The following is a 15,136-nucleotide window of genomic DNA, read 5'->3' as shown; positions in this document are numbered from 1 at the left end:
GATAGAAACCTGACCTTGGGAAAACAGTTAAGAATTAAATTATAAAAAATGGAGGAACAATGCTAAACCCTTATTTGATAGTGCTTTAAATACTGACACAGATCAGAATGAGCGTGTTAAGAATTTATGAAGGATAAAAAATGAACAAGCACTGGAATCTGTCTAGTTCCACCCTCACCACCACTACTGTTGAGAAAAAAATAAAAAACAGGAAACTGGTGGTCTTAAAATTTCATTGATGAGCTCAGTCACAATTATTTCCAAAAAACATGAAACCCAGGTAGTGTTCCAAAGCAACAAATCTTTATTTGCCCCAGACAAGCAATCCCCAGGAACAAAAAATCAGAAATATTTTAACTGTTAAACGCATCAGGTTTTATATACTTAGAAGTAGGTGTGGAAAATGTGTATTGTTTAATTTTAAAGCAGCCTATTCATGGCAAACAATATAAACAAGGCTGTAAAATTGCATTTTAGAACAAGTACCCACCCCCACACACTACTGCTAATTAGATCAAGCTAAATCCTAGTTAAGGAAAATGCTGCCTATCTATTTTTAACCCCCATTCCAAGATCAGTTATTAAGAGAAGCATAACATATACGTAAAAAAACTTTTAACTAAATTCGCTTTTGGCTAACTAATGCAATAAAGCTTTCTTCAGGTCTGTGACAGGAACTAAAATCAAGAAAAAAACACATAGCTATCTAACCATAAACATAACCAAAGTAAAGCACTATAAATGTAAAAATATATGTCTAATAATATCTAGTAAATATCCATCCGTGTTTATTAGTGTGCATAAAAACGAAGTTATTAACAAGTAACTTAGAAAATGCTGTCAGTGCTTTGCAAAAAAAAGCCCCCAAAATATGTTTATACAATGAAAACTAGTAAAAACCACACAGAAAATACAGAAAACAGTGGATGAAGTAAAAGTGTGCAGGTGTGTGCATGAGCATCCACCAGTTGGGTGAATGGGGGAATTATATGAATACTACATGGTAATAGTGGCATGAAAAAAATGCGTGTTTTGATTTTACCATTTAGATCTCTTGTGATGCAGTAAATCTAATCAAAGCAGGAATGAGTCTGAAGTAACTAAACATATATATATATTCTACATATCATTTTTATTGTTATTTAGTATAGTTTTAGTACATAAAAATATTCCTCAAAAAATTCCCTATATATATATATATATATATATATATATATATATATATATATATATATATATGTGTGTATATGTGTATATGTGAGCTGATTGTAATAAAAAGAATGCTGTTTATATTTCTATATGTATGAAATGCCACAGTTTTTATGGGAAGATAAAGGAAAGGATTAGTGACCATTTTTCAGAGATAAGAAAAATAAAAACAGAAGCTTTATTTAAACATAAAAATGGATGAGGAAGTGAACATCTTTTTAAATGTTGCTCTATTAAAAATAATTTTCAAGAATGGAAGAGGAAGAGATTTGATAACCAAAAACTGAAACAACAAAATAATGATGGATGATGGATAAATAGATTTAGAGCTAACTGACCTTCTGGTCTCGGTGTCAGTGCACTTTTTAACTTTTTTTTAAAAGGTTCACCTTATGTATTTTATAAGCAGTGTATGTGAATTTGTATTTTTATATGGTCTGAAGAAGTGCACAGGAGAGCATGAAAGCACTTACCGTTCATTACACTGGTTTTTATCACATCTGCCTTTGTTTACCTTGTGGATTTTTGGAAGTCTTTTGGATTTTGTTGTTTTATTTCTGCTGGTACTTTGCTCCACTGTGGCATTTTATGTGTTTTTTCTGCTTTTTGATTTCTTGTTGTGTTGATCTTTCCTTGAAGAGTCATTGCAATGTTAAACATCTTTATATGTAGCTACACTTTCCCCATCGCAATGGCAAATAGGTTCCATCACCAATTATTCCCTGTGGAGGAAGCTCTTGATCGGTATGGAAATGTGGACCATTGAGTAGGGGATGGAAGGGGATTTTAGTAGTCTGACTAATTGAGTGGCACTGAGAGAAAAAATGCACAAAAGGGTAAGCAGTTGTTGCTTCTAAAATATGTGCACAATATACCTCGCAACCTCTTGGCACAAGAAATCTGGGCAAACCCTAACATAATGGGGGGACAAAAGCCCAAAAATAGGTACAGATTTTAAATAGTTGTCATAAAGTTAGAAAGTTGCTAGAATTACATGATTTGTTTTGTTATGCATTTGCTGAAGGATATGAAGTCTGAAACTCAAATGTATGCCATTATTTAGGTCCTTCAAACCAAAGTGATTTACCAGAAAACCACACATTTTATAAGGAACAGACCAAAATATGAAGCGAAAATCTGGACAATTAGCGGTATCGTTGCATGAAATAGGATGCATCTTTATTCTTCCCCATAACTACAGATCAGACACAGACTGGGTGGAATTTCTGATATATATGTAGAATGTGTTTAGTAAAGCCATTTCATTTAGAATGGTTGGCCATACTTCATATTGGAAATAATAGCTTCTGTGCTGCTGTATGGGAAGCTGCTGACCACTAGTTTTAACTTTGTTTTTTGCCTGATACAATAAATGCAAATCCTCTGTCCTTAAATATATCAGCTATTATTTACTTGATTTGGTGAGTTACAGCTGACAAACTTAAGGTTTGGTTCTTTGAAGATGTTCTTTTTTTTTTCCTGTTAGGCAGTCAACAAATTGGCAGAGATCATGAACCGAAAAGACATGAGACTTGATAAGAAGAAAACCAACACAGCCGATCTGAGAAGGAAGGAGAAAGAAAACAGGAAGTTGCAGTTAGAGTTAAACCAGGAAAAGGAAAAGTTTGGTCAGATGGTGGTGAAGTGGCAGAAAGAGCTCAATGAAATGCAGGCGGTAAGAAGTTGCTTTAATGTGAGCAGTAACAGCAGTAGTAATTTAATTGCAACTTGTACAGTTTTTGATTTGAGATGTAAAAGTAATTGTAACACTTGAAGAGTTCAGATCCTCAGTCCTGTTAATTTTTCAAAAGGTCTTACTTTTGGTGCCTAAAGTATTGAAGTTACTCAAGTGTTTGGCTGCTGCATTATAAATGAAGACGCGCACTGGTATACACGGTCTTGCTTGAAAGAGGAGAACGTGACTATCTTGTGATACAGGAAGAGGAAACTGCTGCACACATTGAAAAGTGGTCTTTATCAGATTGCCTACATAGAGCTAAAAAAAATAAAAAAAAAAATCAGGGGACATACATCAGTCATTTTGCTCTAGGTGCCAGTCCACAAGAAGGTCTTCTAGTCCTCACTTATGGCATTCTCATCTTTGACTTGAGTTCATGCTCTTCCTCCACTTGAACAGATGACAACTGGCCAGGGCGAAGTGCATCCAAGCTAGCTATTGTTGGAGTACTTCTCTGATTGTAGATACCACTCAGCCCATTTTGGTGGTTTTAGCACCCACATGACCAAGCTGATGCTAAGAAGCAGTCCCTTGAGTTCCCCTCAACCTGTAGCTCAGTAGTTGCACTCTGGATTGAGTATTTGTCTCCTCAGAGCCTCCTTCCTGGAGTTGAGAGCCCCAAATGAGGATGGTTCACCCGTTTTTCCCATTCCAGAACCTGTAGTTTAGGTAAGACTTTTTTTTGATGGCATTGGAACACACCCTTAGGGAATATAACATGTCACCAGCAATGGGCCTGGTTCAGGCCTCCCAGTCTCCCTGTTGCTACCGGCAGTTGTATCACCATACATCAGTACCATGTTGTCTTAACGCATTTGCACATTGGACTGGCCTGAACTCCTGTTTCAGTAAATTGATTCTCTTTACATAGCTGTAATAGCAAGTCTCTTGCTCTCTCTTTGCTATATTTGAAGCATTAAAGTAGACAAGGGTCATTATTTCTGAGATGCTTACAGATGGCCCTCTCACTAGTTCACTTCCCACTAGATGTCCCCTGTTTGGTAAAAGTTTAAAGTTCATGAAGTCAAACAGTGACTGGCAAGAGACCTCGTTTCTTTCTCTTAGAAACATCTGCATGCACATCCAAGGAAGAAAGGTTAGGAACATTTTTTCTTTCCTCTACCCCCATTTGAGTACATTTTGTAAGCAATGTAAATAACTTTATTAATTGCCACATTTTAATTTTTGCATATTGTGTAATCCCATACATGGTGCACTTGTTATTTTGATACTGATTGTTATTGCAATCATTTTATAGTTATATGTTTATACGGGCCTACTTCGTTTCACCGAAAGCTCATTTCACAGAAACTCAGTTGCCTGCACACAATTCACTGAAAGCTCATTTCACTGAAAACTCATTTCGGTGAAAGTTATATATGGTCTTTTGCCCACTGTAGTGCGATCCTGGAGTTAGTATGTAAAGTAAGGGGGATGCATAGCCCTCCACCTATTTTAAATGTTTAAAACCATTGATGTGGATACTTACAAGTCCAATGAATAACTCTTTCCAGAATACAATACATAACCAAACTATGTGGGGGGCTACATCCCCCCCCACAACCCCCAATGTGTGTGGGGGGGTGCCCCTACACCCCACCTTACTTTATATACTAACTCCAGGATCGCACTACAGTGGGGAAAAGACCATATATAACTTTCAACGAAATGAGTTTCAGTCAAATGAGCTTTCAGTGAAATAAGCATTCAGTGAATTGTGCGCAGGCAACTGAGTTTCAGTGAAATGAGCTTTCAATGAAATTAAGTAGACCCGTTTATACAGTACTAATAAACTAGCCTCATGTCATTCAATCAGTGATTCTATTTAACTTTCAGTAACTTGCCATTGTTAAGCCTGTAAATCCAAATGTCGCAATCAACTATTTTATGTAGTCTGTTCATGTTCACATGACACACCCTCATTTAGTTACACATAAATGTTGCACATAGGTGTATTCCTCAAGCCCTAAATTCATCATTATCCAAGACTTGAGTGTGACTATCAAAGTTCAACAGGATGATGACCACCCCCCCCCCCCCCCAACCAACACTTTCAGTCTCCCTCAGTGGCCGTGAATGTCTCTGCTTCTTATCTGCCTGTTTATGTGTGCATTATCAGTGGTCTTAGACCAGAGCACCCTTCTTCTGAAGCTGTGCAGACATGCTGTCAAGTATTCTTCATTGCCAGCCTAACAGTTTAATTTTACTAGAGTTTGATACAAAACTTTCTGCCCACCTTGTTATTAATTCACCTTCTCAGGGATCACTACAGATTAATTTGTCACGGTCTTACTGCTGAGGTGGTTCATCCCATCTTCATTGATGATGATAAAATACAATGGCTGCAATAATTATTGCTGTCCTTGCATTCACATTCCTTTCAGTCTCAAGGAATATAGTTCTGTTTCTTTAATAAGATATCTAGCCAGACCTGTCATCCTACTGCAGCAGGAGCTAATGATTTCATCTTCATTCCTTTCTTAAGAGGCATTGGCTTGGAGACTTTTTAAGTCAGGCATCAATTGCACAGTAATCTTTTTTTCTTCTTTTTTTTTTTTTAATCTTTATTAAATTATCATGTATGACATAGGCAATCTTATATTTATATAAATGAAAGTAAACTATACCGCCACAATGTCAGTTGCAAGCATTATACATTACAAACCATGCCGATACACCTGTAGCTGCAGACATTTATATTCAGTCATTTTCAGTCAGCCATTACAAAGCTCATTCATATTCTGCCTCCTTTTAAACCTTGTTCCTCCACTTCATGTATTGATCCTACAGTTCCCATTATTTCCTCTGTAATTTGTTCCTACCCTTTTCTAAAGATCCCAATTAAACTTGTTTTATCTTCATTACCAATTTCGCTACTTCCAGTAATGTTGATTTAGACTTTGATTTCCATTTTCTAATAATTGCCTTTTTGGCAGCTGTCATAATTAGACTCAGCAAGGCCTTACTATGTCTAGGCAATTCCGATTCTGTATCACAGCTCAAAAAAATTATTTCTTTAGTTACCCCAATTTGCTCACTCAGCATCTTTGACAGAGCAGTCTGCAGTGAGTCTTTAAAGTCTGTCAACTCATTACACTCCCAGAAAATATGTTCCCAATTACCTCTTTCTTTCTCATCACACCTCCAACATCGCTGTCTACCTGAGGAAAAATTCTTTGGAGTCTACTTGGGGTATAAAAGTACCTATGTAACACTTCCAAGGAAAGATACATAAATCTAGACTTTGTTGCATATCTGGGAGACATACATATATCCCTCCAGTGCTTCTTTGTGATTTGCTTATCCAGTCTCTCCTCCCAATCCTTTCTAACCTCCTCTGATTGTTTCTTGTAGTTATCATGCAATGTTTTATGTGCTGTGCGGTGGTGGTGCTGCGGTAGCATTGTCGCCTCACAGTAAGACGCTGACTGGTTCGACTCTCAGCTAGAGCGTCTTCTGCGTGGAAACATGCGTGAATGGGTGTACCTTCGTTGAAGGTTGTGCGTTAGGGCTGGCAACTCAGCATGTAAAAATCAACTGCCAGTCATTAGCGGACCGGAGTTCCGCTGTGGCGACCCCTAACTGAGAAAAGCCGAAAGACACAACAACATTAATTATTCCTTTCGTAATGGCAACTTCTGTTCTAGATTCTACTAAAAACTCTGCCAGTGCTGGTCTTTCATTTAGGACCCCCCCTATTTCATTCTCTTTGTTTATGCACTGATATTAATCCTTGATAAGGAAGGCAATCTAACCTGCAGTCCAAACAAGTTCTTGGTGTTTTCCTTTCTCTCTCTAGTTATTTGCTCCTGTTGCCTTGGTTCCTTTGCCAGTTTTCTAGAATAAATTCCAGCATGCTCTTGCCTATAGTCTCTATCCCTAATTGCAGTCATCCCTATTAGCAGAATCTCCTTTCTCCATTCCGGTGTTGGCTTAGTTCTTTGAATACTTTCTGCTACTTTAAATTTATCAGGCACTAAAATAAATGGAAAAATGTTTAATTCCTTGGACAAATGTTATTGTTATTCATGTGGGGTAGTGTACATACTTAGCTGTGGCTGTTTACCCTCTAAATGGTACATAGGACAAACTGAAATAATGGCCAAAGTGCATATTGTGCAACATCTTGGAGATGTTAGGAATTCTAAGGTGGACAACCCAGTTGCAGAGCATTCTCATATGGGTTCTGATGATAGATTTTTCTTCAGTGTGCTAGCTAAACTATATTTAGGTAGAGGGGGTGATTTTATTCACAAATTGTCAGACTTGGAAGGATAATTTTAAATTCTAGGACTATTCAACCGAGGGGGGGTAGAACTTGGAGGTTAATTTGAATGTTTAAACTTTGTTCGTAACAAGCTGTGCAAGCAGAGTTTTTTTCTAAAAAATATTCGAGTCAAATATTTAAAAGTTTGGTATGTGTTTATCATATTGCGTAGAGATTTATAAGGTTATGTTGTATTATACAGATTGCACTTTAAATTTGTAATTTGGATTATTATATTATTGATTGATTAATTAGTTAATTATGTGGTGGCACTTGTGTATAAGCAGCTACTTGGTGTAAAAAAAAAAGTTATTCCTTGACGGAGTAAGCTGAGGTACCAGAAGCAGCAGTGAAAAGTTCCAGCTGAACAACCAGCTTGGCTCCAGTTGTATGTATTTTGCTATACTTGAGTGTCCCCCTTATTTCATCATCATCTCTTTCCACTTTGAATTCTAGTTTTCTGCTTGTGCTATGTATGTGAATCTTAACTGTGTTGCTCTGAAATACTCTTTCAAATTGGGTAATCCCAGTCTGCCGTGTTCTATTTGAAGAGTAAGCTTATCCCACTTGACTCTTGCTGTCTTCCCCTCCCAGATGAAATCGTTCAGCTGTTAAATTTCATATCCACAACTTCTCCTCTGGTTGATAAAAATATGCCTGACTTGTATAAAAGACTAAAGAGACTTTAACTGCCTGTGTCTTGAAATCACTATCCATATAAGAGAGCTTCCATTTTTCTCATTTTTTGTATTATCATTTTAGTCTCTTCCCACATATCCTTAGCTGCCATGCTGGAATCATTTTTAATCCATACTCCTAAATACTTCATTTTATTATTTCTATTACTGAATCAATTTATATGCGGTACATAATTTACCGCTATTGCCTTTGTTTTAGCTTCATTAATTGTGTATCCCAAAAAGATTTGAAGCTGTTTCAGTATGTTCCACAGCACTGTAATTTCCCTTTCTGGTTTTGTCAGGTATAAAATAACGTCATCTGCAAATCGAGCCAGCTTTTCTTGCCTACCATACTAATTATATCCTTGAATTTCTGCGTCCCTTATTTTCTTTGCCAATGGCTCTAAATATAAGGCAATTAACAAAAAGGAGAGAGGGACCCTTGCTTGGTTCATCTGCTCAAGCAGAGGTTATCAGAGAGGACCCCACCCACTTTTATTTTTGCCTCCGATCCCTCATATATCCTGATTAACCTTATAATTTTATCAAGGAATGCAAATGCTTCCATTGCTCAGCTCTTAAAGTCCCAGCTTACTCTGTCAAATGCTTTTTCTGCATCAACACCCACAAACAACAGTGGTATTTTCTTACATTCTTCTTCTCTCTGGATCATCAGTGTTATGTTATGTTAATGTTGTCAAGTGTTTGCCTCCCCTCCACAAAACCACATTGATCCATATCTTTCAACTCTGGTATCACTTTTGCCATTCTTTTAGCTATTATAGACATAAACATATTATAATCATCGAAATAGGCCTGTATGAAGCTGGTTCTGATGGATCTTTACCCTCTTTAGGTATTACAGCTGCTACTGCTTTCTTCCAGAATGTTGGTACTTCTCTTCCTCTTAAAATACTGTTAAAACCTTCCAGAGATTTATAAAGTTTTTTTCCCTCCTAGCTTCCAAACTTCCACAGGAAAACCATCTATTCCTGAGTAATTTCCTGCAGATTGATTATATGTCATAATTTTTATCTCAACTCCTCCTGCTCTATTAGTAATTAAGCCTCATTTACTTCTAACTTTGGCATGTTTAATTCTTCCATAAACCTTTTCATTTGTACCTTTTCTTGATTTCCATATTTTTCTGCTTTATGCAGACTTTCATACAAATTACAAAATATTTATAATGCTTGTACAGGGTCCGTTGTCATCTTCCTTGTTATAGGCTCCCTAAGAATGGTGACAGCCACAGTCCTTTCTACTTTCTGTTGCCTAAGCTGTTGTGCTAAAATGTTTTGTGCTGTAGAGTTATCAAAACAGTTGCTTAACAGCCATCTTTCTAAACTTCTGCATGTTATTGAGGTAATCCCTTAATATCCTTCTGTTCTCATGTTGCAGTATTCATAACTGTAGGGAGGATGTTCATCGTGCATACAGCTGCAGTAATCACATATGGGTTCTCTACCGTCAGGCGGGTCCTCGGTCGGCCGAATTCCAAAGTCTTAGTCCGGCGTCGGTTGTTGTCGCCTTCTTCCCTGACGTCATTGCGACAGGGGTATATAAGTCACAGCCGATGCCATATTCTTCAGTCTTTTTTGCCGCGCGGTGCCCAAAGCAGAAGCAGTTCGCAAGTGCCGGTCGGCCAGCTCCTGAATTTACGAAAAATTGGAAACCGAAGTCTTCTTTAAAGCTAAGTACCCCGTTGGGGAAACTTTTCTTGCCTCAGACCGATGTCAGACAAAGTTAACAATTGTATTTCTTGTGGGAAGCAAATACCACATAAGGATTTCCATTCCCTCTGCATACCTTGTTTAGGCCCAGACCACGACGTCTCGGGCTGTCGCTTTTGTGCGGCTTTCAATAAACGCACTATTAAGCATCGGGTGGAGTTCGCCCAACATTATTTTGGTAAAGCCTTTGATTATAAAATGTGGTCGGATACTCCGACTACCGTTTTGTCCAAAAAACGCAAGGACAAAGACCGACACGCAAGGTCCGTGTTCTCCACCGACACCACGCCAAAACCGGCTACACGTGGCCCGGTTCTCAGCGAGACGCCTATGCAGTCCCTGACTACCGACGACACTTCCTTGGCGGTGTCTTATGTACCCGAGACCGCAGGTACCTCGGCCCTTACTCAGCTCCCAGCCCCCTCCAGATAAGAGACCCAGAGTAGAAGAAGATTCCCCCTCCTCTGAACAGGGCTCCATTGTCTCAGAACATTCTGATGTAGAGGAACACTCGTACTCCCCTTATGAAGATTCGGATGCAGAACAGTCCATTCCTTCTGTATCTCCCCCAGAGGATTTCTCCTTTGGGGAAACCTTGCACACCTTGAGGGAGCACTTCCATTGGGAAGGCCAAGACTTTTCTGATTCCAAGAAAAGGCTTAGGGAATTTCTTTTGTTACCTCAACACAGATCTCTGGCTATACCCCCGGTCCTGGACATACTTGGTTTACTCGGAGGCTTGTCTTAATCCGGATACCCTGCCTCCTGCCCCAGTCAAACCTGATAGGTACTACAGAGTTCCTAATTCTCACCAATTTCTTTACAAAAGCCATAATGCTGATCCTGAGACCATTTCTCAAGGCCCCAAGGGAATGAAGGCCTCTACTGCCAAGAATCCACTTCCTTCCGAAAGAGAATCTAGATCCTTAGAAAGGTGGGGTAAAAAGGTTTACACCTCGGCCACCCTAGCCATCTGAGCCTTAAATTATCAGTTCCATATGCTTAAATATCAGCAGTTTCTGTTATCACAATTAAGAAACAAAATCTCTCAGCCTGAACAACCAGATTTGAAGGAATTGCAGGATATGATGCATAGTGCAGAACAACTGGGTAAACACACCTTGCAATGTGGCTATGATGCCTTAGAGGCCTCAAGTAGAGCTGCTATTACATGATCAGTTATTCATAGACATGCCTGGCTTAGGGAACAAAACTTGCCTGATCATGTTAAAGCTAAACTGCTAGATGCTCCCTTACAAAAGGTTGTGTTATTTGGCACTAATGCTGAGGAGATACTACGAAAAATGGAAGAAAAAGCTAAATCTATGCAAACTGTCAAGGCCTTTCTACAGGTACAGCCACCACATTTTAGCAGAAATTGGCCATCAAAAAACTGGTCCTTTCCAGCCACTGACAAGCCCCAAAGAGGTAGATACAGGCGCTCAAGGGGCAGAGGACAGTCTCAAGGATCATATAGAGGCAGACAGTGGCAAACTCCAGCCCCAAGAGGTGGCGAAGACAGTGCACAACAATACAGAAAGCAAACCCAATGACTTCCTTCTTTTTCAGCCCAGCATCTCCCAGCTGACAGCTCCCCTGGGAGGAAAGCTGGCACTATTTACAAGAAATTGGCATATTATCACAACAGACAAATGGATCCTGGATATTATAAACCGAGGTTACAGATTTCATTTTCACACACTTCCAAAAATGAGAGGCATGCCAAACCTGCCACGCAATCAAAGGGCAGAGGCACAAATACAAATTACAAAACTCATGGAAATGAAAGCCATTCAAGAGGTTCCTACTCACGAACAAGGTCAAGGTTTTTATTCCAGACTTTTCCTAGTGCCAAGAAAAGGAACCGACTGGAGACCCATTTTGGACTTATCCATCCTAAATACATTTCTACTCGTACCAAAATTCAAGATGCTCACATTACAGCAGCTTCTTCCCATGCTGGGCAAGGAGTTTTGGCTGGTAGCATTGGACCTCAAGGAGGCATACCTGCATGTCCCAATCAGACAAAGCTGCAGAAGATACCTCAGATTTCTTGCAGGTTCAATCCACTATCAATTCTCTGCATTGCCCTTTGGCTTATCTACTGCGCCCAGAGTATTCACGAAATGCCTGGCATCAGTAATTGCATACTGCAGACTACAAGGGATACAAATTTACCCTTATTTGGACGACTGCCTGATCCAAGCAGACAGCAAGCACACACTACTGGAACATCTGGCTTATGCAACACGTTTACTGAATTCTCTGGGATACACAATCAACAAAGAGAAATCCAGACTAACACCAACTCAGAAAATAACTTTCCTGGGTGCCAACTTGGACACAAACACCCAGATGGCCTATCTTACGCCAGAAAAACAAGGGCAACTAACTCAGTACTTCAAAACACTTGCAAATTGTACCAGGCTTACTGCAAGGAAAATCCTGCAGGCTCCGGGCTTCATGGCATCTTGCATCCTTTTAATCCCATGTGCAAAGTTGCATATGAGGAAACTTCAGTGGTACCTAAAAAACTATGGTCTCAACACAGCCACAGCTTGGAAACAATAATACCAATAATTCCATGTTTACAAAAGGAATTTCTATGGTGGGCCCAAGCATGCCAAACAAACAAAGGCCTCCCATTCTGCAAGCCTCAAGCAAATCAAGTCATCACAACAGACGCCTCAGATTACGCCTGGGGGGCGCACATGACAGACAGGTGCATTCAGGGCAAATGGTCTCAAAAGGAAAAGCACCTTCATATCAATCAAAAAGAAATGTTAGCAGTGATAAATGCAATTACAACTTTCAAGGACCTCTTGCATCCAGGACAGTTGCTTATAAGAACAGACAACTCCACAGTAATGTGGTACATAAACAAGGAGGAACACATTCATACCCCCTGTGCAGACTAGCCATGACACTTTGGAACTTGACTCTGGAATGGCAAATCGAACTTCAAGCACACTACTTGCCAGGTTTGGAAAACACATTGGCAGACAATCTAAGCAGAAATATGACAGACCCACACGAATGGAAGTTGCATCCACAGGTGTTTACAAGGATAATCCAAGAGTGGGGAAGGCCAGACATAGATCTCTTCGCCTCCCACAGGAATCATCAACTGGAAAAATTTTATTCCAGGACCTTTCACCCAAAGACCTGGAGAGTGGACGCCCTTTCATTCAGTTGGACAGGATGGACAGTGTACGCTTTTCCACCTCTGCCCCTTCTACCCAAGGTACTCTTGAAAGCAAGAGCAGACAGGCCAAAGATGATACTGATTGCTCCAGACTGGCCAAGACAACACTGGTACCCACTCCTAAGGAGCCTAACACATACTCCTCCCTGGCCACTACCTCTAATGCCTCTTCTGCTGACTCAGCACAGCTACAAAACTCTTCACGGTCAGCTGAAAACTCTCAATCTCGCTGCATGGAAAATCCCTTAACACCTCAACAGACCCTACTCACCAAAGAGGTGCAGGATGTCATTCTGGAGGCCAGGAGACCATCTACTAGGAAGACTTACTCCGCAAAATGGAAACGGTTTTGCTCTTGGAATGAGAAAAAAGGCCAGGACCCTAGAAAACTGAATTTGCCTCAGGTATTACAGTATCTAGCTGAGCTGCTGAACAGTGGACTTTCATTTTCATCCATAAAAATCCATGCCTCAGCCATTTCTGCAGAATTCAACACGGATGCACCTTTATTCTCTCACCCACTTTTAAGACAATTCCTCAGAGGGGCTAAGAATATAAGACCCCCAAGGAAACAACCAGTGCCAGCCTGGGATCTTAATTACATTCTAGAAAAATTAACATTGCCTCCCTTTGAGCCAGCTGCCTCAACAGATTTGCAATATTTGTCCTGGAAAACAGCTTTCCTTCTGGCCATTACCTCAGCTCGTAGGGTTTCAGAACTACAAGCCCTCATGGCTGTACAGCCCTTCCTCATCTTCCATCAGGACAGGGTCTCCCTTTGAACCAACCCGTCTTTCATGCCTAAAGTGGTTTCCAGGGTAGCTTTAAATCAAGCCATACACTTACCTACCTTCTACCCCAACCCTCACAACAAAGGGGAGAGGTTGCTACATTCCTTAGACATCCATAGACATCTTCGTTATTATTTGGTCAGAACAAAGCCTTTCAGGAAATCTGAACAACTTTTTGTGTCCTGTGCTGTAGGAGCTCAAGGAAAGCCTGTTACCAAACAGACAATTTCAAAATGGATAGGCCATTGCATACGATTCTGTTACTCCTACCATGGGAAACCTGTCCCTGTAGGCATCAGACCACACTCCACCAGGGCCACAGCTACCTCTACAGTCTTCCTCAGAGGAGTTCCTACCAAAGATATTTTGGAGGCAGCCACTTGGAGTTCTGTACATACCTTCACAAGACACTACCACCTGCCTTTATATTCCAAAACTAGAGCAGGCTTTGCCACTGCTGTGTTGCAGAGCATTCTGGCTCAACCCAGTTCCACCTAGTGCCTACCACCCTGTGCGTAGCTTTGGGATTCTACCCATATGTGATTACTGCAGCTGTATGCACGATGAACATAGTACAGTTTTGTACCTACCATAAATGTAGATGTTTGAGTGCTAATACAGCTGCAGTACAGGTTTCCCTCCCTCTATCCCCTCTAGGTTCAGGATTAGTGGCTAACTCCTCCTCATACATACTATTTTGGGTTATCCTCCTATGGTGTATTTGCTTGCAACTTCTATTTTTTGATAACTTTGCATTGCTAGAATATATATATATATATATATATATATATATATATATATATATATATATATATATATATATAGGCATATAGCCTTATAATTTATGTATTGCCTTCCTTTTGGGGGGCACCTGACATCTGGGGCAAGAAAGACTGACGAATATGGCGTCGGCTGTGACTTGTATACCCCTGTCGCAATGACGTTAGGGAAGAAGGCGACAACAACCGACGCCGGACCAAGACTTTGGAATTCGGCCGACCGAGGACCCGCCTGACGGCAGAGAACCCATATGTGATTACTGCAGCTGTATTAGCACTCAAACATCTACATTTATGGTAGGTACAAAACTGTACTTTGCTGCCTGCAGCACTGGCCATCCAGTCAGTATACCAAAGTCTTAGGATCAAGGGTACATGCGACGTTGCATGTCAGAGCCATAAACTGATGTCTGCTGTAAAGGTGACGTCTGCACATACCCTCTTCAGAAATTTTCTGCCGCAGTGATATACAGACCTCTGATCGCCAGCTCCGGGAATCGGTTTGCTCATTTGTTTCGGCCGTCCAATACAAATAAGTACCCTTTTGAGGGTTTTTTTGTTTACCTTTCTTCTAGCTTTTCAAATGTACATGTCAGCTAGGAAGAGGAAGTGTGCTTGAGGAAGACAAATTCCACATAAGGACACACATGATCAGTATTTGTTTTGTTTAGGTGAAGACCACAACCATACTTCTTGCGACATCTGCAAGTCTTTCGTGCCAAAGACCCTGCACC

General features: G+C 40.1%; 1 protein-coding gene across 1 annotated transcript in view; it reads left to right on the top strand.

Moving 5' to 3' along the window:
- Positions 1-15,136, top strand: part of ROCK1 (Rho associated coiled-coil containing protein kinase 1) — a 4,526,103-nt gene that overhangs the window by 3,781,447 nt on the left and 729,520 nt on the right. Inside the window, exon 25 of the mRNA XM_044065727.1 lies at positions 2,696-2,884. Coding sequence (XP_043921662.1) covers positions 2,696-2,884 — 189 coding nt within the window. The remainder of the gene's footprint in view (positions 1-2,695; positions 2,885-15,136) is intronic.

Source organism: Protopterus annectens, chromosome 3.part0, assembly GCF_019279795.1.
Source record: "Protopterus annectens isolate FY-2018-M chromosome 3.part0, PAN1.0, whole genome shotgun sequence".
Classification (NCBI taxonomy): domain Eukaryota; kingdom Metazoa; phylum Chordata; order Ceratodontiformes; family Protopteridae; genus Protopterus; species Protopterus annectens.
Note: the sequence above shows the minus strand (reverse complement) of the source record. Positions and strands in the feature narration are given on the sequence as shown.